Below are 24,980 nucleotides of genomic sequence, written 5' to 3'. Positions count from 1 at the left end.
TCCTGTGCCTGGCTCTGTGCTGACAGCTCAGAGCCTGCTTCAGATTCTGTCTCTGTCTTTCTCTGCCGCTACCCTGCTTGTGCACTGTCTCTCTTTCTTAAATATAAGCAAACATTAAAATATTAAAAAATAATCATGAATATGTCTAGTGTCTGCCTCTTGAGGTGTGATGGTCCAGTCCAGCTTGATCCAGATAGGTTAGCTATGAATGATGTGTGATGTGCAAATATAGTTTGGGTTCTCTGGGAAGTTTTATGAGGAGTGAGACTTTTAGCTGTTGTTAATTTCATCAAGCTGTAGGAGTTAGGTCAAAGTATTTATCAAATCTTTGCCATTTCCAGATACTGAAATGAGGATCTAGTTCTCTTTAAATGGAAATAAGAATTATTTATTAAGAATCATTTAAATCAAGATGCAGAAGAAATAAGACCTTTTACTCCAATATCTGTCAATAGGTGGCAATAGTACTTCGAAGACTGAGGGAGCTACAGCTTCAGGAAGTGGCTTTGCGGCAGGAAAACAAGCGTCCCAGCCCGCGAAAACTCTCCTCTGAACCCCTTTTGCCTCTGGATGAAGAAGCTGTAGATATGGACTATGGTGACATGGCTGTAGATGTAGTGGATGGCGAACAAGAGGAAGCCTCTGGGGACATGGAGATCTCCTTTCATCTTGATTCAGGCCACAAGACCAGTAGTAGAGTGAACTCAGCAGCCAAACCTGAGGAGGGAGGATTGAGGAAAAACAAGTCAGGAAAACAGGGTGACAGAGAGAGTTTTAGGAAAGCCAAGCAGAAATTGGGTTTCTCAACATCTGATCCAGATCGCATGTTTGTTGAGCTATCTAATAGCAGCTGGTCAGAAATGTCCCCTTGGGTGATTGGCACCAATTATACTCTTTATCCTATGACTCCTGCTATTGAGCAGCGACTTATTCTCCAGTATTTGACCCCCCTAGGAGAATATCAGGAGGTAAGTTTATTGGAAAGAATGCTATTCACACTCTGGGACTATTGTGCTTCTTTCTGAGATATTTTAGGTAGCATTGATGCCTACCTGATGCCTAAGAAAACGCTGATGAGTTTTTACTCTAATAGAGAAAAGTGTTTGCCTCAAACTGGTGAAGTCTTATGCTATTGGTACAGTCTTAGGTCACTTCAGATATAGGTCTATTTGATAAAAGTGGGTTTGTATGTTTATAAAGGAGTGGGGGAGGGTACCTCATTTTTTAAAGTCTTCTGTCTTCATAATGGAATAGCAAATATGTGAAAATAAAGCCAGTGTTAAGATTTATTTTTATCTTCATTTCAGTTACTTCCCATATTCATGCAACTTGGATCACGGGAATTGATGATGTTCTATATTGACCTGAAACAGACTAATGATGTCCTGCTTACATTTGAGGCACTCAAGGTAAAAATTTTTTTTTAAAGGTTTAAAAAAAATTTTTTAAATTTTTTATTTATTTCTGAGAGAGAGAGAATGAACAGGGAAGGGTCAGAGAGAGAGGGAGATACAGAATCTAAAATGGGCTCCAGGCTCTGAGCTAGCTGTCAGCACAGAGCCCGACGCAGGGCTTGAACCCACGAACCATGAGATCTTGACCTGAGCCAAAGTCAGATGCTTAACGGACTGAGACACCCAGGCACCCCTTAAAGATTTTTTTTTTTTTTTTAAGTACTCTCTATACCCAACATTGGTCTCAAACTCACAACTTTGAGTTCAAGAGTCGCGCACTCCACTGACTAGGACATCCAGGTTCTCCACTTGGGGTAAAATTCTTTAAAATGTTTGGTACTGAGTGTTTTATTGACATGAATGTACTCATGTGTTTTGGTGTATAGCATCTCTGAGGTTTATCGCTCAGGGCATTTTCATTGCCAGATGTGTCAAAATAGTAACAATTGAAAATTTCTTATTTCGATAGAAGAGATGAGGCTTACCAAGTACTTTCACAGAAATCTGGGAGTTCTATAGGGTTGAATATGAAGGTAGAAAGTGGATCTAGTTCTGGGGATGGCCTCAGTTATTTTTGCTGCATAAGAATGGATAACTATGTGTATAGTACTTTATATCGTATTACTTTTTAAATATTCTCTGTCAGCCAACACTACTTTTTCTGAATTCTTAATTATTTACATACTGTGTGATGTTAGCTTATCTAGGTGAACAAAATATAAATTGGAAAATGAGTAAAGAAGTAGAGGCAGACCTAAATTCAGTAGAGGTAAATGATCCTAAGTTGCAGAGGTACTAAATAGGGGAGGGCAGGTTAGCTAGCCCAGGAAATCCATATTTATCTGTGATAATTAAGCTAATCTGAATGGAGAGAGGTAAATTGAATGAATAACATTGTGGTTATCATACAGTTCTACCCAACAGGAAACAAATGAACAGCGTACCTTTCTGTGATGTTTACAGTATTAGGCAAATCAAATCTTTTTTTTTTTTTTAATAGTTTATTGTCAAGTTGGTTTCCATATGACACACAGTGATCATCCCTACAAATGCCCTCCTCCATGCCCATCACCCCCCATCCCATTCCCCCCACCCCCATCAGTCCTCAGTTTGTTCTCAGCATTCAAGAATCTCTCATGGTTTGCCTCCCTCCCTCTCCCCCACTATTTTCCCCCCTTCTTCTCCCCCATGGTCCTCCTTTAACTTCCTCCTAATTCTCCTATATGTACAAACATATGGTATCTGTCATTTCTGCCTGACTTATTTTGCTCAGCATAACACCCTCAAGTTCCATCCATGTTGCTACACATGGCCAGATTTCGTTCTTTCTCATTGCCATGTAGTATTCCATCGTATAGATAAACCACATCAGTTGATGGACACTTAGGTTCTTTCTATGTTTTGGCTATTGTCGAGAGTGCTGCAGTGAACATTGGGGTCCATGTGCCGCTATGCATCAGCACTCCTGTATCCCTTGGGTAAATTCCTAGCAGTGCTGTTGCTGGGTTATAGGGGAGTTCTATTGTTAATTTTTTGAGGAACCTCCACACTTTTCCAGAGGGGCTGCACCAGTTTACATTTCCACCACCAGTGTAGGCGGGTGCCTGTTTCTCCATATCCTTGCCAGCATCTAGAGTCCTCTGATTTGCTCATTTTTTAAAAATTTTTTTTAATGTTTTATTTATTTCTGAGAGAGAGAGAGACAGTATGAGCAGAGGAGGGTCAGAGAGAGAGGGAGACAGAGAATCCGAAACAGGCTCCAGGCTCTGAGCTAGCTGTCAGCACAGAGCCCCATTCGGGGTTCGAACCCATGAACTGTGAGATCATGACCTGAGCCGAAGTCGGACACTCAACTGACTGAGCCACTCAGGCGCCCCTGATTTGCTCATTTTAGCCACTCTGACTGGTGTGAGGTTGTATCTCAGTGTGGTTTTGATTTGTATTCCCCTGATGAGGAGGGATGCTGAGCATCGTTTCATGTGTCTCTTGGCCATCTGGATGTCCTCTTTGGAGAAGTGTCTGTTCATATCTTCTGCCAATTTCTTCACTGCATTGTTTGTTTTTCGGGTGTGGAGTTTGGTGACTTCCTTAGAGATTTTGGATACTAGCCCTTTATCTGATATGTCATTTGCAACTATCTTTTCCCATTCCGTCGGTTGCCTATTAGTTTTATGGATTGTTTCCTTTGCCATGCAGAAGGTTTTAATCTTGATGAGGTCCCAGTAGTTCATTTTTGCTCTTGATTCCCTTGCCTTTGGGGATGTGTCAAGTAAGAAACTGCTGTTGTTGAGGTCAAGGAGGTTGTTTCCTGCTTTCTCCTCTAGGGTTTTGATGGTTTCCTGTCTCACATTCAGGTCCTTTATCCATTTTGAGTTTATTTTTGTGTATGGTGTGAGAAAATGATCTAGTTTTATTCTTCTGCATTTTGCTGTCCAGTCCTCCCAGCACCATCTGTGAAAGAGGCTGTCTTTTTTCCATTGGATACTCTTTCCTGCTTTGTCAAAGAATAGTTGGCTGTACACTTTTGGGTCCAATTCTGAGTTCTGTATTCTATTGGTCTGTGTGTCTGTTTTTGTGCCAGTATCATACTGTCTTGATGATTACAGTTTTGTAGTAGAGGCTAAAGTCAGGGATGGTGATGGCTAGGCAAATCAAATCTTCATGGTTTGGTTAAGAGAGACAATCATATAAGCCTGTGATTTCTTTTAGGTATTATAGATGTTGTGAAAAAAGTATGGGGCACAAAGGAAGGAGTATTGTCTTCTTTCTGAGAAATGGTTCCAGAAAAGACCTCTGAAAAAAGAAGTGATGCTCTCCTGGCTCTTTAAAGTTACAACTTTAAGGAAAAAAGAAAAAAGAAAAAAAACAGCTTTATTTTTGATATTCTAGAGCTGTACTCTCAATAGAAGTTTCAGTAATGGTGGAAATTTTCTTTCTCTGCTTTTTCATACAGTGACTACTAGCTGTATGAGCACTTAAATTGTAGCTAATGTCACTGAGGCATTGCATTTTTATCTTAAAATTAGTTTCATGTGGCTAATGACTATTGCATCAGACAGCACAGTTCCAGAGTATACTGAAATGAAATAGAAATGAGGAAAGTTACCTTTCAGATCCCAGAAACTTTAAATTTGGAGAAGGCCACACATAGCTTGTATAACATATATCCCTGTATGTGGATGCAGTGTGTGTGTGTGTGTGTGTGTGTGTGTGTGTTTGTGTGTGTGTGTAAATTCATTATACTTTGAATAATGGAATGCAGCTAGAAGTCAGAGTTCTCTATAGTCCAAAGCTCTTGCTTTCAGATGCAGCATCCTGTCCTGAATAGGATATGGTGGAAGAGGGGATTTGGGCAGTTGCTATTTCCATAGATTATGTATGAGGAATTATAATGGGTATCGTTATTCAACTCTTTCCATGCAGAATCACATAGGGGATTAAAGAAAATGATTTAAGTGTGAACAGAGAAAAGTTACAAGAGATCTTTCTTCTGGAGAAATAATGTAGAAAGATGTGTATGTACTCTTTTGTTCAAAAGGAAGATTCAGTTGTATAGACGAGAGTGTTGAAGTTAGAATAAAAATGGATTAAAATATAGTCATTTGAAGAACCAGACCTTATATTGAGATATAATATAAGGAGAGAAAGTAGAATCTTTGCTTACATTAGCAAGTGATCTAGGTTATAGGCTTTGTATTGGTAAAGGTTGAGCCTGCTTACTACTCTCTCTTCTCTCCTACGTGTCTTGGCAGTGGAACTGCCACTTTATGGTAGGGCCATAAGAAAAACTACATGCTGCCTTCTAAGGGTTGGAGGGGAACCATATATGGTTTAGCTACTTCTTGGAGGACAGGCTTGTGTAACAGACAAAAAGACTGAAGAGGGAAGAGATATGAATTACAGATGAGGATTATCTGAATCTGGGTTTTGAGAGAACTTCTGAAGAAGGTACATACCTATTTTGCCATTAACCCTGGCAAGATTTGTATCAAATTACATGCTTTCCCGTCTGTCTTGTCTGTACTTTGTGCCTGCTTCACCATCTGGAAGACACCTTGGCATGAGAAACACAAGGGGGAGCTCTAGTTCTTCCAAGGCGCTGTCCACATTAGCCTGGGTTCAAGGTCAGGAAGTAGCCTGCTGCTTGCATTGTACTTCCTGCCTTTAAAATTGCCCAAAAGATCAGGCCTACCCAGAAAGGCTAGTGGGAATTGAACAGGAAGTTAGCAAAACTTTAAAGATAACATACTTTTTAAAAGTTTGTTTACTGTACATTCTGATAAGTTCCAAACATTTACCAGTTTGCTGAAGATGGTTATTTGGGGTTATGTATAATTAGGTTCAATAAAAGAGAAGGCAAAGTTTGATATTTTATTAGACCCAAGCCAAAACTAGAGCACAGAGCTGATTATATTTAAAAGGATTAAAATGGGAAGGTTAAGAAAAATCCTTTATGGAAGCTAGGTAATGATAAGATGATTGTGGGATTATGTCATTATTTATAGCAGTATTTTTCATTTTTTCTTTTTTACCTTTATGAAAACTGTTGGTGGGGGCGCCTGGGTGGCTCAGTTGGTTGGGTGTCCAACTTTGGCTCAGGTCATGATCTCATGGTTCATGGGTTCGAGCCCCACATCGGGCTCTGTGCTGATAGCTGGCTCGGAGCCTGAGGCCTGCTTCGGATTCTGTGTGTCTCCCTTTCTCTCTGACCCTCCCCTGCTCACACTGTCTCTCTCTCTCTCTCAGAAATAAATAGAAAACATTAAAAAAAAATTAAAAAAAGAAAAGTGTTGGTGTTAGAAGGGAATGTTAGGTAATCTTAAGTGTTTTTTTTTTCCCCTCAGCTTTATTGAGATATAATTCACATACCATAAAGTTTTTTTGTTTTTGTTTTTGTTTTTGATTTTATTTCCCTTAAGCAGGACTGGTTTTATTTCTGTTGTGAGGGAGTGGTTGTCTACTTCAGAGGATTCCTTTTATTTAGCAGCTTGATTTAATTTTTTGTAAAAAGATTTTGTGATTGTTCTAGATTGTTCACAGTAACATGTGTCCTCATTGTTTAGCACCTTGCATCTCTCCTGCTCCATAACAAGTTTGCCACAGAATTTGTTGCGCATGGTGGAGTACAGAAATTACTGGAAATTCCTCGTCCTTCTATGGCTGCAACTGGTGTATCCATGTGCTTGTATTACCTATCCTACAACCAGGATGCCATGGAAAGAGTAAGTCCAGTCCATTCAGAGTTTGGGAATGGGATTGGGTAAGGAGACACTTTAGAACATTCACAGAAAAAATGAGTAGTTGGGGTCAATTTTAATGAAAGAAGCAAAGAACATGAATATATGGCTTTCACAAAGCATTCTAAAAATGTAAAATTGTTTACAAAAGATTTTTTTTCTCCTATCTTAATTAAAAAAAAAGCAAGGTAGATTGAAGTCTGGGGGCTTTATTTAGTTTTTGCCATTTTTGTTAAATTAGTATTAGTTCTTGGGCTCTTGTCAGATGTTGTTCATGGAGTTGTATTTTGGATTTTTAGAGTCAATCTATTATAAAACAATTAGATGATGCTTTGTATGTGCTAATAAAAAACGTGTGGTAGAGGTAATAAAATAAGTCCCCATTGTTTGCAGGGTTTTCTAATGTTTTCTAATGTTCTCTGTGTTGTGGCTCTTCTGGTAGAGTGAGGTTGGTAAATTCTTTTTGGGCTATGTCTTGATTCATCTTTGCATATTTATTAATAAGGTGTTTTAGTTTTAATTTTTTCCCCTCTTAACGATCAACATTATGCAAAGGCATGTATTCTTTTGAGAATAGTAACCTAATCTGTAGGTATGTATACACAATTAATTATGGCTAAGATAAAAAAGTAAACCTGGGGAATGCTTTAGAATTAATTGATCCATAGGAGATGGATCAAAATGTGTGTGAAATGAATCAGTGAGTGGATAGATAACAAACTTGTAGACTTTAGTATCAGAAGGCTCAGTCACTTTTGTCACCTATGGATAGTTTCTTAATCTCTTTGAGCTTCTTTCTCGTCTTTTTTATTTTAAAATTTTTCTTTGAGAGTGAGACAGAGCATGCGAGCATGGAGAGGCAGAGGGAGAGAGAGAAAATCTTAAGCAGGCTCCACACCCAGCACAGAGCCATCTCTGGGTCAGTCTCACTACTGTGAGATCATGACCTGATCTGAAATCAAGAGTTGGATGTTTAGAGGGCACTAGGGTGGCTCAGTTGGTTGTGTCTGACTCTTGATTTTAGCTCAGGTGATGATCTCATTGTTTGTGGGTTTGAGCCCCATGTTGGGCTCCACACTGGTCATATAGTCTGTTTGGGATTCTGTTTCCCTTTCTCTCTCTTTCCCTCACCTGATTGCTCTCTCTCTCTCTCTCTCTCTCTCTCTAAAATAAGTAAACTTAAAAAAAAAAAAAAAAAAAAAGAGTTGGATGCTTAACCGACTGAGCCACCCAGGCACCCTCTTACCTTCTAAGTGGGAACTGAGACTCTATGGAACTGAGCACTGTGGATGTAAATATTTGCAAAATTTGGCATTCAGTAACTATAGCTCAAATTTAAGTATCTAAATTTAGGGTTTTCAGCTTGGAATAGAGTGTTACAGAATTTCATTCGTAACTTAAGCTGTAAACTCAAAATGACCGTATTAGTAATGATCATTGTATTCTACACAGATAGCTAGAAATTTTTCATCCCTTTTGAAGGTCCCTTTGCCTGAAATTTTTAAAAACGATTTTATTTTTATTTTTTGCAGGTTTGTATGCATCCCCACAATGTTCTGTCTGATGTGGTGAACTATACCCTGTGGTTAATGGAATGTTCTCATGCCTCAGGATGCTGCCATGCTACCATGTTTTTCTCAATTTGCTTCTCCTTCCGGGCTGTGTTGGAGCTCTTTGACCGCTATGATGGTCTTCGTCGTCTGGTGAATTTGGTGAGGTTCTCAACAGTTTCTTTTTGTGAGACATAGGGGTCTTGCTTGTCTTGGCTGCCTTTTAGTAGTGTTGAAGAGAGACGCTTTTTTTTTTTTTTTTAATTTCATTTTTAAGTAATCTCAGCACCTAACATGGGGTTCGAACTCACAATCCTGAGATCAGGAGTCACTTGCCCCACCAACTGAGCCAGCCAGGCACCCCAAGAAGAAGCTTTTGACTAGAAGAATTTTGTTATCACTCTTTGTGAATGAAGTCTTTTACCTCCCTACATTCACAGGTTTCTCTTAAGTGGTTAGAGGACTCTGTGCCATTGTAGACTTGCCTTGAATATAGTAATCTCATAGGGGGAATTGTGTTGATAATCTTGATCTTCCTAAAAGCAGTGGTTTTGTGGCTTAATGTCTTTCAATGTGATTACAAGGTTTATAATTTTTCAGTAACTGTTTAATGTTTTGCTTATATATGGCAACTCAACATGTTGTATAGACAAATATGCTTTGATGTTTGTCAGTCTTGTTGAACATAAAAGTTTACTGTAATCCTTTTCCTCCTTTTACTTTTTTCTTTCTTTTTTTTTCCTTCCCTCCCTTTTGCCCCATCCTTTTGTCTCTTTCCTAATAGATCAGTACTTTGGAGATTCTAAATTTGGAAGATCAGGGTGCACTTCTGAGTGATGATGAAATATTTGCTAGCCGCCAAACTGGGAAACATACCTGCATGGCCTTGCGCAAGTACTTTGAGGCTCACCTGGCCATTAAATTGGAACAAGTAAAACAGTCACTGCAGAGGACTGAGGGTGGCATTCTTGTCCATCCTCAACCCCCGTACAAGGTGAGAGGACCTTGCCATAAAAGGAAAAGTTGTTAACCATTGTAGCATTGTTGGGCCTAATACTCATTCAGGTCAATGGAGTTTATGCAGTATGTACATTGTTGGATTGTACTTGCCCTGTGTGGAGGCAGAATACTTGAACATGGATATATCAGGGACTTGTTTTTCTCCTAGTTGTAAGTTGCTGCTTCTCTGAGATATTAGAACAGCAGTGTGTATGAAAGGGCTTTCTTCTATGAATAGTAGATATCCTGCCTCCTTCTGCATGAAATTGTTTTTCTGAAAGGGTATGTCTGTTACTCTGTCATTTTTTAACTTGCTTGATGTCTTTTGGAATGAAGATGTGTTTTAAAAATCACAGATTGAAAAGAAACCAGTTATTTTATGTGGTTCTTCTTTTTCAAGCTGTGAAATATAGGTACCAACAAATTGAACATTTTGCTGTCTTTTTTGGGCAAAATGTATTCTGAGTCTAATTATAAATAAAAGGTAAAACATATTTGTTATTTCATTTGTGGGCTGTTGACCCAATTGTGGAATTTGAAAGTTATTATTACTTAGATTTATCAAAACTTGTTGACTTTTGAGCTGTGATGGGGACGGTATCAGGCAGGTAATAGATATCTTTAATAATATGTATCTCTCCTTATAGGCGTGTTCATATACTCATGAACAGATTGTGGAAATGATGGAGTTTTTGATAGAGTATGGCCCAGCGCAACTATATTGGGAACCAGCTGAAGTCTTCCTCAAACTTTCTTGTGTTCAACTCTTATTGCAGCTTATTTCTATTGCCTGCAATTGGAAGACCTATTATGCAAGGTGGGATTAGAGAGAGGTTTTAAATGAAGTTAGAGTCTGCCTTTTGGTTAAGTTGATGTTGGTTTATATATAGTGTATACTTGGCAAACATTTGTTGAACTGAATTGAAATTTTGGGTGTGAATCTGAGAGAGTAGATTAAAGAGGATAATGTGTATGTGTGTGTGTGTGTGTGTGTGTGTGTGTGTATATGTGTGTGTGTATATATTATAGGTGTGTGTGTATATATATATCTATTTTAAATGTTTATTTTTGAGAGAGTGCCCCTAGGAAGATAGTATATTTTTTCTTAATATTTTAAAATCCTTATTTATTTTTGAGAGAGAGAGAGACAGAGCATGAGCAGGGGAGGAGCAGAGAGAGAGAGGGAGACACAGAATCCGAAGCAGGCTCCCGGCTCTGAGCTGTCAGCACAGAGCCTGGTAAGGGGCTCTAACCCATGAACCACGAGATCATGACCTGAGCTGAAGTCAGACACTTAACCAACTGAGCCACCCAGGTGCCCTAGGAAGATAATATTTTTAATTGACAGAGTGCTTGTTTATATTTATGGTTTTGATGATTATGAATACTTTATAATAGATGGGGAACAACTTCTGTGCTCTTACAGAAGTTACATAATTTACACAGCTGCAGAGGTGGGTTTGAAGTCCTCTCTTGAGACTGCAGTCCAGTATTTTTTGGTACTTAGACTTTAACCATCTCTCTACTGCTTAGCAGCCACATATAATCTACTTTCATAGAAAACTGTATTTTTTGCTTTTGTTATGATTTTCACAATTCCGTTAAAAGCATTCAAGGCCCAGCAGGATGAGGCTCAGAAAAGGACAGCTGATAGAATCAAGAGTTTGGGTGAATTCTATTTGAGGGTGATATCAGAGAATGAAAGTTATATTTTGGAAAAGATAGAATCTGAAGAGAATACAGTAACAAAGTTTATGAAGAGAGATTCTTTCCCTTCTTTTCCTATCCAGCCATTGTCATAAAGACAAGACCACCTTAGGGTGCAAACGTCTTGTTTGTGAAATGCCAGGATATTAAATCTAGGGAGATAACTTTTGGAGCAGCCACTTTGAAACTTTTTGGTCTCTGGACCCCTTTATTGTATTAGAAATTATTGAGAACCCCAAAAAACTTTTGTTTTAGTGTTAAATCTGTTGATTTTTAACAGTTAGAAAGTAAAACTGAGAAAATGTAAAAATACTTACAAATTTAAAAAAATAATCTTAACCCATTACATGTTAGCATTTTTTATGAAAAGTTTCCAGAATAAAACCAGATGATTTCAGCAAGGTTTTTAAATGTCTGCTTAATATCTCATATCTGCTTCTGTATTCACTCTTATGACATCACACATGACATAGCCTCTGAAAGCTCTAGTAGCCACCTGTGAGAGAATGAAAGTGAGAAAGGAAACTAACATCCTGGTATTATTATGAAAATAGTTAATTATTTTCGTTTTTAGTTTATTTTTTGAGAGAGGGAAGGAGAGAGTGAGCCAGGGTGAGGCAGAGAGAGAGGGAGAGAGAGACTCTCACACAGGCTCCACGAGCGTGATATAGGGCTTAAACCCACAAACCTGGAGACCACGAACTCAGCCGAAACCAGGACGCTTAACCAACTGAGATGCCCAGGCACCCAGAAAATAGTTTTTATATCACGAGACCTTCTGAAAGAGTCTCAAGATCACTGGGGTCCCCCAGCCACACTTCGAGAACTGTGTTTTATTTACTTGTTTAATTTTTAAGTGTTTATTTTGAGAAAGAGAGTGTGAGTGGGGAGGGGCAGAGAGAGAGAGAAAATCCCAAGCAGGCTCCACACTCCACGCTGAGCCCAACATGGGGCTTGAGATCATGACTGTGAGATCATGATCAGAGCCAGTATCAAGAGTCAGACCCTTAACTGAGGTGCAGGCACCCTGAGAACCACTGCTTTAGAGTATTAAAGTAGGTTATTATATTTACTTGAACTTTGTTGAAAAGATGATGAAAGCTCAGAAGATAACTAGGAATGTTATAAATACATTTTTTAAGTGGTAAATTCATATTTGGATTACTAAAAAAATATAAATATACTGGGAATATATTGGGAACAAAAGTTTGTTTCTAGGGCAGGTGGGTGGCTCAGTCGGTTGAGCGTTTGACTCCGGCTCAGGTCATGATCTTGCGATTGACAAGTTTGAGCTCCATGTGGGGCTCTGTGCCAATGGCTCAGAGCCTGGAGCTTGCTTTGGGTTCTATGTCTCCCTCTCTCTGCCTCTCCCCCACCCATGCTCAGTCTCTCTCTGTCTCAAAAATAAGTGAACATAAAAATATTTTTTTAAAGTTTGTTTCTAAAAATTAAGTACTTGTTTCTGTTTAGAATATATAGAACATTAGAGAAGGAAATGATTTTCAGCCACTGTTAATTTCTCTATTTTTTTCCATAATGTGTGTAAATATACATAATTGAGATCATAGTATTTAACCAAATTCATCTTTTTAATGAAATGATTCAATATACGAAAAGGTACAGAGACTAATATAACAACTACTCAATACATAGGGTTGGCATGTGGTGGCATTATTTGCTTCTTTCTCCATTCCTTTTTCTGCCTCCCCACAGTGAATTTGGAGTATATCTCTCCATTCATATTTTTATACTACACACATATGTGTGTGTGTAAACAATATAATATTTTGTGTGTTTTTAAATTATATGTCACTCTGTATGCATCTTTTGCAACTTGCTTTTTTTTACCCTTATGTTTTTGAGATGTATATAGTTGATATTTATTTGAACTCATGTATTTCTATATTAGTTTATTACCCTATTGAGGTACATTTAGTGTTTGTTACTTCCTTTTTGCTATCGAATGATACCACAAGCCTTTTTTGGGGTCTCTTTAAGGTTATGTATATAGCTGGATTGTAGGGTGCCTGCATTTCCTCTTTATTGGACGTTGCTTTATCATTTTTATCTCTCACCAGTAGGATATGGGAATTCTCATTTCTTTGCCTTTTTATCAATACTTGGTATTGTCAGATTTCTTATATCTTATGTTTTCTATTTTATTAATGTTGTATTTTAAGACTCTCCCCTTGTCCTTTAGAGTTCTTTGAAAACAAAGCTGCAGAGTAGTTCATCAGATGAATGTACCATAACCTAACACACAAGTATTCCTATTATCTGTATAGGTTTTCTAATTCTTTTGTTATTTTAAATGATGTGATAATGGACATTTTAACACATAAGTGCTTGTTTGTATTTCTGATTATTTCCTTAAGACAAATTCTCCAGGCAAAATTCCTGAGCTACAGTTTAGGCACATTTTTAGAATCTTGTTTCCTTTTTCTAGATTGTTTTCTCAAAATGAGGGTCCTACTTGTACTCCCACCAAAAGATTGAGAGTACAACTTTGTCTTTAATTTTAAATTAAAGTTGTTTTGAAAGTAATGTCATAGTGACTTACAAATTCTCTCTTCATGTCTTGGCTAGGGACAGCCACACAGATAGTAGTTCTGATGTATTGTGTATCTCTTTTTTTTTTTTAATGGTTTATTTCTGAGAGAGAGAGAGAGAGATGGTATGTGTGAGCAGGGGAGGGCCAGAGAGAGAGAGGGAGACACAGAATCTGAAAGAGGCTCCAGACTCTGAGCTGTCAGCACCGAGCCCAGTGTTGGACTTGAACCTAGGAACCGTGAGATCATGACCTAAGCCGAAGTCGGATGCTTAGCTGATTGAGCCACCAAGGCGCCTCTGTATCTCTGTCTTTTAACTGTTGTTTCTTTTGACTGTATCCTAGTTTCCATTTGACTAATTGTTTTTCCTGTCCAGGAATGACACTGTGCGCTTTGCTTTGGATGTCCTGGCTATTCTCACTGTTGTGCCAAAAATCCAGCTACAGTTAGCAGAATCAGTGGATGTGCTGGATGAGGCTGGCTCCACCGTCTCCACTGTAGGTAGGTTGTTGTACCTTTCCATTTTTGGGATTGCTTGGTCTGGATTTGTTTTCTTTTGCAATTCTGGCCATAGTTGTGTCCCTGATATTAGAACAGAAGGTAGTAGTGGAGAATGCATTGTCCCATCTAAGTTGTGCCATATACTTTTATTTTTTATTATTATTTTTTAAAATATTTGTTTATTTTTGAGAGAGAGACACACACACAGCACAAGTGGGGGTGGGACAGAGAAAGAGTGAGACACAGAATCTGAACCAAGCTCCAGCCTCTGAGCTGTCAGCACAGAGCCTGATGTGGGGCAGCAACCCATGAACCATGAGGTCATGACCTGAGCTGAAGTTGGGTGCTTAACCAACTGAGCCACCCAGGTGCCCCTATATAAGGGAGTCTGTTGCGTTGGTGAACTCAGGTTTTCTAAGTGATACATGTGCTATGATGGTATAAGTTCTTTCTTGAAAACCTTGTACTCTATAGAATCTCATGCTAAAAAGGAAGTTTATGGGAAAAATGGGTTAGGGCAGACAGTAGAGAACTTAAAGCAACTTTGTAATCTGAGCCCTAACTCAGTAATTGGCAAGCAGCTCAGAATGGACAGAAACTATCATACATAAGAACATAAGGAAAGTGCATTGTATTAAGAACAGGGCTGGTAAGGGCTCCTGCTAAGGTGAGCTTGGAAAGTGGTATGACTGGCTGTGGGTCTTGGGGTGCAGCCACTTGTTTTTAACTTCTTTCATATATAGCAGAAAGGGTTCTTGATGCCATGTGGCATCCAGGCTGAGGGCTTTTTCCTTTCCTGCTAAGGGTTTTAAGTTATTCCTGCTATTTTTGCTCCCCTTAACCCAGGAAAAATTGCACGTGATCCTGGTAGCTTCCACATAATAGCACATTCCCCTATTTAACAGCTGCATATGAAGTATTGCATCATGAAGATATATTGTAGTAGAACTGATTGTATTTTATTCAAAAAGTTCTTTGTCCTTTAATAAAAAAGTATAGTAGTTTCAGGTGGAATAAAATGAATCGAAGTCTAAATTTTGACTCTGGAACAGTTGTTGAAGTTGGCTGTTAGTTTTTTGAAGAACAATATAAAATGTTTTGTATTTCTCCCCAATAGGTATCAGCATTATTTTGGGAGTGGCCGAGGGTGAGTTTTTTATCCATGATGCTGAAATTCAGAAGTCAGCACTTCAGATTATCATCAATTGTGTTTGTGGCCCGGATAACCGAATTTCCAGTATTGGCAAGTTTATCTCTGGAACTCCTCGGAGAAAGCTGCCTCAGACTCCGAAAAGCAGTGAGCACACCCTGGCCAAGATGTGGAATGTGGTCCAGTCTAACAATGGCATCAAGGTGCTCCTGTCCTTATTGTCCATCAAGATGCCCATCACTGATGCAGACCAGATAAGGGCTCTGGCCTGCAAGGCCCTTGTGGGCCTGTCTCGCAGTAGCACTGTCCGGCAGATCATCAGCAAACTACCCCTTTTCAGCAGCTGTCAGATCCAGCAGTTGATGAAGGAACCTGTGCTGCAGGACAAACGCAGTGACCATGTCAAGTTCTGCAAGTATGCTGCTGAGCTCATTGAACGAGTGTCAGGAAAGCCTCTTCTCATTGGCACTGATGTGTCTCTGGCACGACTGCAAAAAGCAGATGTTGTTGCCCAGTCAAGGATTTCCTTCCCTGAGAAAGAGCTGCTTCTGTTGATACGAAACCATCTCATTTCTAAAGGGCTTGGGGAAACAGCGACCGTGCTGACGAAAGAGGCTGACTTGCCCATGACTGCTGCCTCTCATTCTTCTGCCTTCACTCCAGTCACTGCTGCTGCTTCTCCTGTCTCTCTTCCCCGAACACCTCGCATCGCCAATGGCATTGCAACTCGACTGGGCAGCCATGCTTCTGTGGGTGCCTCTGCCCCTCCTGCCCCCACTGCCCATCCTCAGCCACGACCCCCCCAGGGTTCACTAGCCTTGCCTGGCCCATCTTATGCAGGCAGTTCCCCCTTGATTGGTAGGATCAGTTTTATCAGAGAGAGGCCATCACCCTGCAATGGCAGGAAAATAAGAGTGTTGCGGCAGAAGTCGGACCATGGCGCCTACAGCCAAAGCCCAGCCATAAAAAAGCAGTTGGACAGACATCTTCCTTCCCCACCTACGCTGGACAGTATCATCACAGAATATCTTAGAGAGCAGCATGCTCGCTGCAAGAACCCAGTTGCCACCTGCCCACCTTTCTCTCTCTTTACTCCTCATCAATGTCCTGAGCCAAAACAGAGGCGGCAAGCGCCAATAAACTTTACCTCAAGGCTAAACCGCAGGGCATCATTTCCAAAGTATGGAGGGGTGGATGGCGGATGCTTTGATAGGCACCTTATTTTTAGCAGGTAAGGAGAGGCCACCTCACTCCCTGGAAATTGGAATGGTTTTTCTATTTAAATCGAAGTGTGTAGGTGATAGCAATATAGTGATGAATCCAGAAAGCTGGACTATTTGTTGGTCTGAAATACCAATGATTGTCACTTTTTGTAAATACATGAGCAATTTGACTGTACCCCCTTGTGTCAACCAGGAGTTCTTTGTGTTATTGTTTCTGTTAGGATATTGTTAGGATAAGGATACTCTGTGTTTTAGGATAAGGATACTCTGTATTCTTGTTACAACTAGAGTGTTTTCTAGAACCCATGCAACATGCTGTCCCTAACTAGACTCCCAAACTTGTTTTTGTGCTGGTCCAATTGTTTCCTGTTCTGATTCTTTACAAATCTCACATTTGTAAAGATGAGGGGATCACAAGTTTTAAATATGGAGACTTTTGTTATTGTTAAAACTTGGAAGTGGAGGTCCTTTTCTCTCACTTAAAATGAACCACTGAAGGTCACTATGATATTTTGGAAGAAGCCATTTGAAACATAAATGCTCTTTCTTTCTTTTTTTTGTTTCTTTCTTTCATCCTTTCAACAAAGTTTTCTTTTTTTGGAGTCCTTGTGCATTCTTTGTCTCTGATTTTTTTTCTTCTTCTTTTTTTTTTTTTTTTTTTGCTTAGGTTCCGTCCTATTTCAGTGTTCAGGGAAGCCAATGAGGATGAGAGTGGTTTCACTTGCTGTGCATTCTCAGCACGGGAGCGGTTCCTGATGCTTGGCACCTGCACTGGGCAGTTGAAGCTCTATAATGTGTTTAGTGGACAGGAGGAGGCCAGCTATAACTGTCACAACTCGGCTATCACACATCTTGAACCTTCCAGGGTAAGAGTCCCTTTCTAGGTGGTTCTCATTCATTCATCTTTGATGAATTGGTGAACTATGGGCTTGTGGGCTGGCTGTTAATTTGTACATAAACTTTTATTGGAACAAAGCCATGCCTGTCTGTTTATATACGGTCTGTGGCTGCTTCTGTGCTACATTGGCAGAGTTGAGTAGTGGTGATACGGACCATATGGGTTACAAAGCCTAATGTGTTTACTATTTGGCTCTTTAAGTAAAAGTTTGCCAGCTGTCTTCTAACAGTGGTATGTGTATGTGTGAACCTTTTTTTTTTTAATTTGCCTCAGATGGAACTATGATCACAGAAGTTTTCTTTTTGTGTCAGAAATAAATCTCAAAGTACTGTGAGTTTTTAGGAGAAAAGCATTATATATGGCTCTAGTGGGTCATGGTTTATTAGTATTGTGTGGATGGAATTGACACCTTTATTTCTAAAAGTCAGGACTGTTAAGATGAGAAGGATAATTTTCCTGATTTTAGAGTAAAGGAGACTCAGCCTTTATTGGGCTTTGTTTTTGAAAAAATGTGAAGAGTTGTTAGCTAGGAAAGTCTGAGAAATGTTTTCACTTGATATTTCAGGTGAGGGATAATGAGGAATATGGCCAAATATTAAGAAAGGTGGAACCATCTTTGAATTCTTTCCAAGTTTTTTTCCCCCTTACCCTTGGAAGTATTGTATTTTTTGTTACTAGGTCAGAAGGCGTTAGTCTTTCCTTAAATTTAGGTATTTTTTTTTTAGGACATTGCATGTGCACATACTTAAATTCCAGAAGCTTTGAACACTTCTTGGTTCTTCGTAGTTTATTTTCGATATAATACAACAATTTTTGAGCTTGTATTTTAAAATGTTACAGGCAGATGACATTTATATAAGCATGTGACTACCTACCTTGGGCCTCCTTCTTCTTTTAGGATGGGTCCTTACTGCTGACATCTGCTACTTGGAGCCAGCCTCTGTCTGCACTTTGGGGAATGAAATCCGTATTTGATATGAAGTATGTATGTATTTTTATAACCTGAGTCTTTCTGTTCTACAATTTATCTAATTTATATTTCCCTTCATCTGATTCTTCAACTTGAAGCCTTTTGGGAAAAGATGAATGCTGTGAGTTATTGCTAACTTCTCTCTTCCTCATCTGTGGCTCAAAATGGCATATCTGTGTAATTTCTCATGTTCATATATACATAGTTGCACTCTTTGCTGGGGTACGTTTCAAAGACATGTGTGTCCTGTTATTTATTTTTTTTTTTAACAAAGTAATTCCTGCTAATTAACTAATTCTTTTGGATCTGCTTGGTTAGACTGATGGAGAGAATTTTTTTAAAACTTTTAAGTGTACAGTTTTTCCTCTTCGTTTGTTGAGAATCCTTAGATGAGTATGGTCAGGCAGGAGGCTCAGAATCATGTTTATTTTCAGTCAGTTTGATGAGTATTTCCTGAAGGTCCATCACTTACGTACTTTTGTTATCTGTCTGTAGGCATTCCTTCACAGAAGATCACTATGTTGAGTTCAGTAAGCATTCTCAGGATCGAGTCATAGGTACAAAAGGAGACATTGCCCACGTAAGTACTTAAGAATATACTGCTTTTAAGCTGATTATGCCCATTTGCTTATAATGAAAATTTTTGGACTAAAGGGCAGCCCTAAGGGCAGCAAAAAATTACTTAGTGAAATTCTTTCCAGGTAGAATATAGAAGTGTAATAAAGCAGTTCTAAGCCATGTGGGACAAAACATGAACTAATCTGACAACTTAAGACAGGTGTTATTCGCACAGAGTGATTTTCCAAATACTAAGTTTTAGATGAAGTATAAGTCCCTGCCTTTATAAAGCCTCACTGGGGAGATAAGTAGAGAAGCAAATACATGATATGTCAGGTGGTAAGTGCTGCCAAGGAAAAGAAAGCAGAGTAAAAGTTAGAAAGTGCTTGATGGTGGTGTGAGGGACTTCTCTTTTATCTAGGATAATCGGTATCACTGGTAGGGTGATGTTTAAGGAGTGTTTTTAATTTTTGAGAGTGCGCATGCGCAAGTAGGGGAGGGCAAAGAGGGAGGGGGACAGAAGATCCGAACTGGGCTCCATGCTGACAGCAGAAAGCCCAGTGTGGGGCTCGAACTCAGGAACCGTGAAATCATGACTTGAGCCAAAGTTGGACACTTAACTGACTGAGCCACCCAGGCGCCCTAGGAGTGTTTTGAAGGAAGTGTCATGCAGATGTCTTGGGAAAAAATGTTTTAAGACTGAGGGAAAAGCTCTTGGGAGGTGGCAGAGGGAGGACTGGGGAGAGCTCAGGTCAGTGTTGTCAGGGAATGGGTGACACATATCATACTAGTATCTTATAGGGTGTTGTTAGGACCTTTGGCTTCTCTGAGTGAGATGCAGGCACTGGAGGCTGAGCAGAGGACACATGATGAGATGTAAAGTTCCTAAAGTATGAGTCTGGTTTCTGGGAGAAGCAAGAGCAGGCTTTCCAGTTAGGAGTATGTCAGGCCAGCCCACATGTGAGGACTGCAATGGGTCTGGGCCCAGGACTACATGGTACAGGTGATAAGAAGTGATATAGCTGGGCTCAGGGGTTCTGGACACATGAAGTTTGTTATTAGATATTCAAGTAGGGAATGGGTAGTTGAATATACAAAATGGGAGTTCAGGAGAGAGGTCTGGGATGGGGGATATAATTATAGGAGTTATTCAGGTGTTGATAGAGCCATGAACCTAGATGAAATCATTAAGGAGGCTAGAGAACTGAGGGGACAGAGTCCTGGCATATGCCAATATTTCGAATTTGCCATGTGAGGAGGGACTTGGGAAGGAGACCAAAGAGAATGGCCAGTAAGGCAGCAGGAGACCACAAGAGAAAGATATGCCCCAGAAGACAAGGGAAGATCTTTCCAAGGAAGAATTGATCAACTGGGTCAGAAACTGTTGACGAGTTCATAAGATGAGAATTGAGAAGTACCTTTGATTTAACAATGTGGATCTTCTTGTTAACCTCATTAGGAGCTAGTTTTGTGCACTGGGGTGAGAATCTATTCTCATGAGAGAACAGGGAAGTGGAGACACTGAGTAGAGACAAGTCTTCTGAAGTGTTTTTTGCAGAAACAAAGCAGAAAAGTGGGGTGTAGTAGAGGGTGGTGGTGGGAATATGGGGTTGTGAAAGGAGGGTTTCTCTCAAACTTTTTATTTGAAAATGTTAAAATATGTAGAGAAATTGAACGCATAGTACATGTACCTACTACCTGGATTCATCAGTTTAATATTTGGCCATATTTTCTTCCTGTATAAATACATATGTATGTATGTGTTTTCAATTATTTGAAAGTAAGTTGCAAACGTGACATTTTATTTCTAAGTCTTAACAGTATGCATATTCTAGCAATAAAGACATTCTACTACATAATTATATTCTATTATCAAATATAAGAAAATCTGTAGTAATGCCCAAGTATCATCTAAAATCTGTACCATATTCAGTTTTCCCTGTTGTTCCTCATGTGTTTGATTTCAAATGCTTTTTTTTGTTTGTTTTTTTTTGTTTTTGTTTTTGTTTTTGAACCAGGATCCAGCCAAGATTCACATATTGCATTGGTTGTTATGTCTCACTAATGTTTTAAAGCCAAGAACCATTTCTCCAGTTTTCATGACATTGACTTTTGAAGAGACCAGGCTAGTTGTCTTGTCCCATGGTCTTGATTTGTTTGATTGTTTTCTTGTGTCTCCTTATTGTTCCTGTATTAAAGGAGGATTTTTTTTAAAGATTGGAAATATTACAGCATGTCTGTAAGCTGATGGGAAAGATCTGGTCTCTGCGTGGGTTGCACATTGTATAGTTTGGAACTTTTAGTATTGTAGGGCTAAAATATGTGTATTGGGAGATTTTTAAGAAGAAAGGGGCATTTCATTGATTCCTTTCTTCAAAAAGTGGCCCTTTACTAGTATTCTGTGGTTAATTATTGGTCAGTCCATCTGAATTTCTCAGTTTCTGTCATAGAAACATTTTCTGTTTCTTGAAAGGGGGAGGGATAGAAGAGGGTTCTCTTACCCTTATTGCCATCTCTCTCTTCATTTTCTTGTGAGAAAGAGACTTTTCAAACCTTGAATGGGAACCAAAGCACTAAACATTGGTTGGATGGGTGTAGTCTTCATACTTTCCAGGTATTCTACAATATTAGGGCTTTTGTAATTTTGTTGGGATTTGAAAAGCATGGAGAGCTATTTTACACAGCATCTCTTCAATTTGTCAGTGGATGGATTGGTCTGATTTTTCTCTTCCCACCCCTTCTTCTCTAAAGATTTATGATATTCAGACTGGCAACAAGCTGTTGACTCTGTTTAACCCAGATCTTGCCAACAACTACAAGAGGAACTGTGCCACCTTTAATCCTACAGATGATCTTGTCTTAAATGATGGCGTCCTCTGGGATGTCCGCTCTGCACAGGCCATCCACAAGTTTGACAAGTTCAACATGAATATCAGTGGTGTTTTCCATCCAAATGGGCTGGAGGTCATCATTAATACTGAGATTGTATCCTTTACATCCATGTCTTATTTACCATTTGTTATCTAGTTTGTGATGCAAAAATAATTTATCTTTCCTTCAACACCCTATTAAAGTATCCACACAGGTAATAATTTGGTGCCTCTCCTTTGATTTGAAGTGTTAATCTCCAGCGGTTGGTAATTACCAATGAACTTTCACTAGCATGTTTTTCTTTGTATTGAGAAGAGTGACCACCAGATTCCTACCTTGTACTTCTCCAAGTATTAAATTGGTTTTCATGTCTTCAGAAGGATTTTACTTTTGCACTACAGAAGTCACAAGAGTAAAATGAAGTGCTGCTGTTGAGATGAAGGGAGCTTGTGTAGCTTTCATGTGTATAAGGATACCATAGGAGATTTTTCAGGGATGTTATTCAGTAATATGCATTCTGTATGCTTTTGTTTTACCTTGAAAGCATTCTTACTTTATTTTTTAGTTCTGTAATTTTTTATATTTTTTTTGAGAGAGCAAGAGCGAGCACATGCACGAGTAGGGGAGGGGCCAAGATAGAGGGAGACCCAGAATCTGAAGCAGGCCCCAGGCTCTGAGTTATCAGCTTGGAGCCTAATGCAGGGCTCAAACGCATGAACTGCAAGATCATGACCTGAGCCGAAGTCAGATGCTTAACCAACTGAGCTACCCAGGTGCCCCTTTACTTTAAAGCATTCATATCTCACAGGAGAGGAAAAAAGAGATATTTTGGAATTTCTCCTATGAATTTATATAAGAAATTTTGTATGAAATAGTTTTCCTTGACCACTTCCTTCTTAGTGGGATCTTCGCACTTTCCATCTTTTACACACAGTTCCTGCTCTGGATCAGTGTCGTGTTGTGTTCAACCACACAGGGACAGTGATGTATGGAGGTAATAAACTTTTTACTTCTCTACATTATTTTTTTTCTCCCTTCTCTCACCTTTCATTAATTTGATACTTTTAGTTTGGAAATATCTCTCAAATGTTAATTGGAAAGCATTTGAAGGTTGTAACATAAAAGAGAAAATGATAGCACAAATGGTGTCAAAGTTTATTGATGAAAATAGTGTTAATTAGTGTGAACCTAACATATCTTGTACAGAAAGAAATTTCATGCATTAATTTCCCATCTATACCCTTATGAACTTGTTGCATTTGTGCTCTTGTGATGTTGCTGGCCTTAGTTATAACACTTATTGGGAGCTAGATGAAAGGTTGAGGATACTGTCTGGGGTATGTGAATAGGATATGTTGAGAGGAACTAACTAGACAGAATGAATTTACTACAAGGAAACTCACTGCAGTCTTGATTGTCCATTAATATTTTCTGCACTTGTGAATAGGGGATGTTTCTGATTTCTAATACCATTTTGCTCCATGGCCCCTTTTCCCTTTCTTCCTAATTAGCTATGTTGCAGGCAGATGATGAGGATGACTTAATGGAAGAGAGGATGAAAAGCCCTTTTGGATCATCCTTTCGAACATTTAATGCAACTGACTACAAACCTATAGGTAAGCTTGAAGGGGCAGACATTGTTCGTTTTGTCATGTTTTGGTTTTCCATATTTAAGCTCATCCCTTTTCTGTAAGTTTTCATTGAAAAGCCAAGAGGTTACGGAAATATTTAGGAGTAATCACTTTGAAATTCCCTTAGAGGAAAAGTTGGTTTTAAGGTCACAGCAATAGTCTAATCCCGAGTCTTGTCACATTCTGTTTTCTAGCAACCATTGATGTGAAACGGAACATCTTTGACCTGTGTACAGACACCAAAGACTGCTATCTTGCTGTCATTGAGGTAAAGGGAGCTAGCAGAAACCCTGCTGTTTTCTTTTGATCTTTAGGACCATTTTCAAGTTATACTACAGGCATTTCCTCTGACCTAAGATGTGTTCTAAAGTTGATGCATTTTCTGAAAGTAGATCATTGACAACCTACTCACTTGATGGAGAGAGATCCATTGTAAGAGAAATATTAACAAGAAAATTCCAGTATAAAACAACATGGACAGTCCCATCTTCTAATATCTTGGATTCACTGTGATCTCTTTCTTAAAAGGAGTCTGGATCTCTTGCCAGAGCAAGACAGGTTCATTCCAAGGATGGTGGTCTCTCTTTTGCCTATATTGCTCACTCTGCCAAAGCCTCTCATCCTGTTTTCTTTCCCTTTCTGTGGCCTGGGTATAACATTTTCAGAGTTAGTTCAAGAACTTGGGGTATTAGAAACTTTCACAGTTACAGGGTCAAGGTACATGGGTGCAAGTTATAACTGAGATGTAGATGTGGGCATTTTGAAAACTAACTGCTCTTTGTGGACTGGGTGTTTTATTTCAGAACCAAGGCAGCATGGATGCTCTTAACATGGACACAGTATGCAGGCTGTATGAAGTGGGCAGGCAACGTTTGGCAGAGGATGAGGATGAAGAGGAGGACCAGGTCAGTGGTCTTTAAGATTTCTTATTGCTGAACAGTACTTTATAGAGGTTATGCTCTTCTGGTTTTTGCTGTAAGGATTTTTTTAATATTAGCCTTTGCTACCTGTTGGCATATTCTGCAGGCCTGTTGTCACTAAAATCACTAAATAACTAAAACTTTGAAGAAAGCAGATTTTGGTTACTATAAAACGTTAACCCCAGTACCAGACGGTTCTGTGTTCTATTTGTAGATTAATTTGGTTGTTAGCAATCTCTGATATCGTTTTAGAGACTTCTTTGAACTCACTTTCAGGACCAGTGCCCTGTGGCTTCAAGATGAGCAGCTCCCATATTCCCAAAGTCAATACAAAATAGGAAAGTCAATCTGCCGAGATGGGTCACAGGAATGGCTTAAGCTTTATACAGTTGTGGCTTGCATTTTCTCAGCTTTATAGCATAGTCTTTTTTTTACAGTTATGGATTGGAGCTTATAAGTAGAGTGAGGATTTTGATGCTTTTGGAAATTAAGCATTTATAAAATGTGGGTAGATAGGATGTATGTCTCACAGAATCTTAATTTGCTTTTTTTCATAGGGGATTTTGAGTTATGATCATTATGCTGGGTGTTTGCCTATGTGGTATGTCCTTATCAGTTCTGAAGAGTTTCTTAAACTTCTGACTTTCAGCAGATCTTTCTTGTCAAGTAGGCTCACGCTACATTCCCTAGTTATAAAGCTCCTATAAACATCGATGTGCAGGCTTTTTTGTATTTGGGCAAATACTAAGGAGTGCTGTTGCT

General features: G+C 39.1%; 1 protein-coding gene across 5 annotated transcripts in view; it reads left to right on the top strand.

Moving 5' to 3' along the window:
* The window catches only part of DCAF1 (DDB1 and CUL4 associated factor 1), an 86,811-nt gene that overhangs the window by 39,458 nt on the left and 22,373 nt on the right, over positions 1–24,980 (top strand). For 4 of the 5 annotated variants that reach the window (XM_039243623.1, XM_039243625.1, XM_039243624.1 and 1 more), the window contains exons 7-22: positions 456–968; positions 1,308–1,409; positions 6,518–6,676; positions 8,224–8,403; positions 9,026–9,235; positions 9,888–10,057; positions 13,873–13,997; positions 15,115–16,378; positions 17,038–17,236; positions 18,167–18,249; positions 18,734–18,818; positions 21,548–21,781; positions 22,568–22,661; positions 23,179–23,283; positions 23,493–23,566; positions 24,102–24,203. In XM_039243623.1, the coding sequence (XP_039099554.1) occupies positions 456–968; positions 1,308–1,409; positions 6,518–6,676; positions 8,224–8,403; positions 9,026–9,235; positions 9,888–10,057; positions 13,873–13,997; positions 15,115–16,378; positions 17,038–17,236; positions 18,167–18,249; positions 18,734–18,818; positions 21,548–21,781; positions 22,568–22,661; positions 23,179–23,283; positions 23,493–23,566; positions 24,102–24,203 (3,699 nt within the window). The remainder of the gene's footprint in view (positions 1–455; positions 969–1,307; positions 1,410–6,517; positions 6,677–8,223; positions 8,404–9,025; positions 9,236–9,887; positions 10,058–13,872; positions 13,998–15,114; positions 16,379–17,037; positions 17,237–18,166; positions 18,250–18,733; positions 18,819–21,547; positions 21,782–22,567; positions 22,662–23,178; positions 23,284–23,492; positions 23,567–24,101; positions 24,204–24,980) is intronic. The other variant, XM_039243626.1, reaches the window with a different exon arrangement.

This window comes from Hyaena hyaena, unplaced genomic scaffold (assembly GCF_003009895.1).
Source record: "Hyaena hyaena isolate Hyena2069 unplaced genomic scaffold, ASM300989v1 scaffold_231, whole genome shotgun sequence".
NCBI lineage: Eukaryota > Metazoa > Chordata > Mammalia > Carnivora > Hyaenidae > Hyaena > Hyaena hyaena.
Note: the sequence above shows the minus strand (reverse complement) of the source record. Positions and strands in the feature narration are given on the sequence as shown.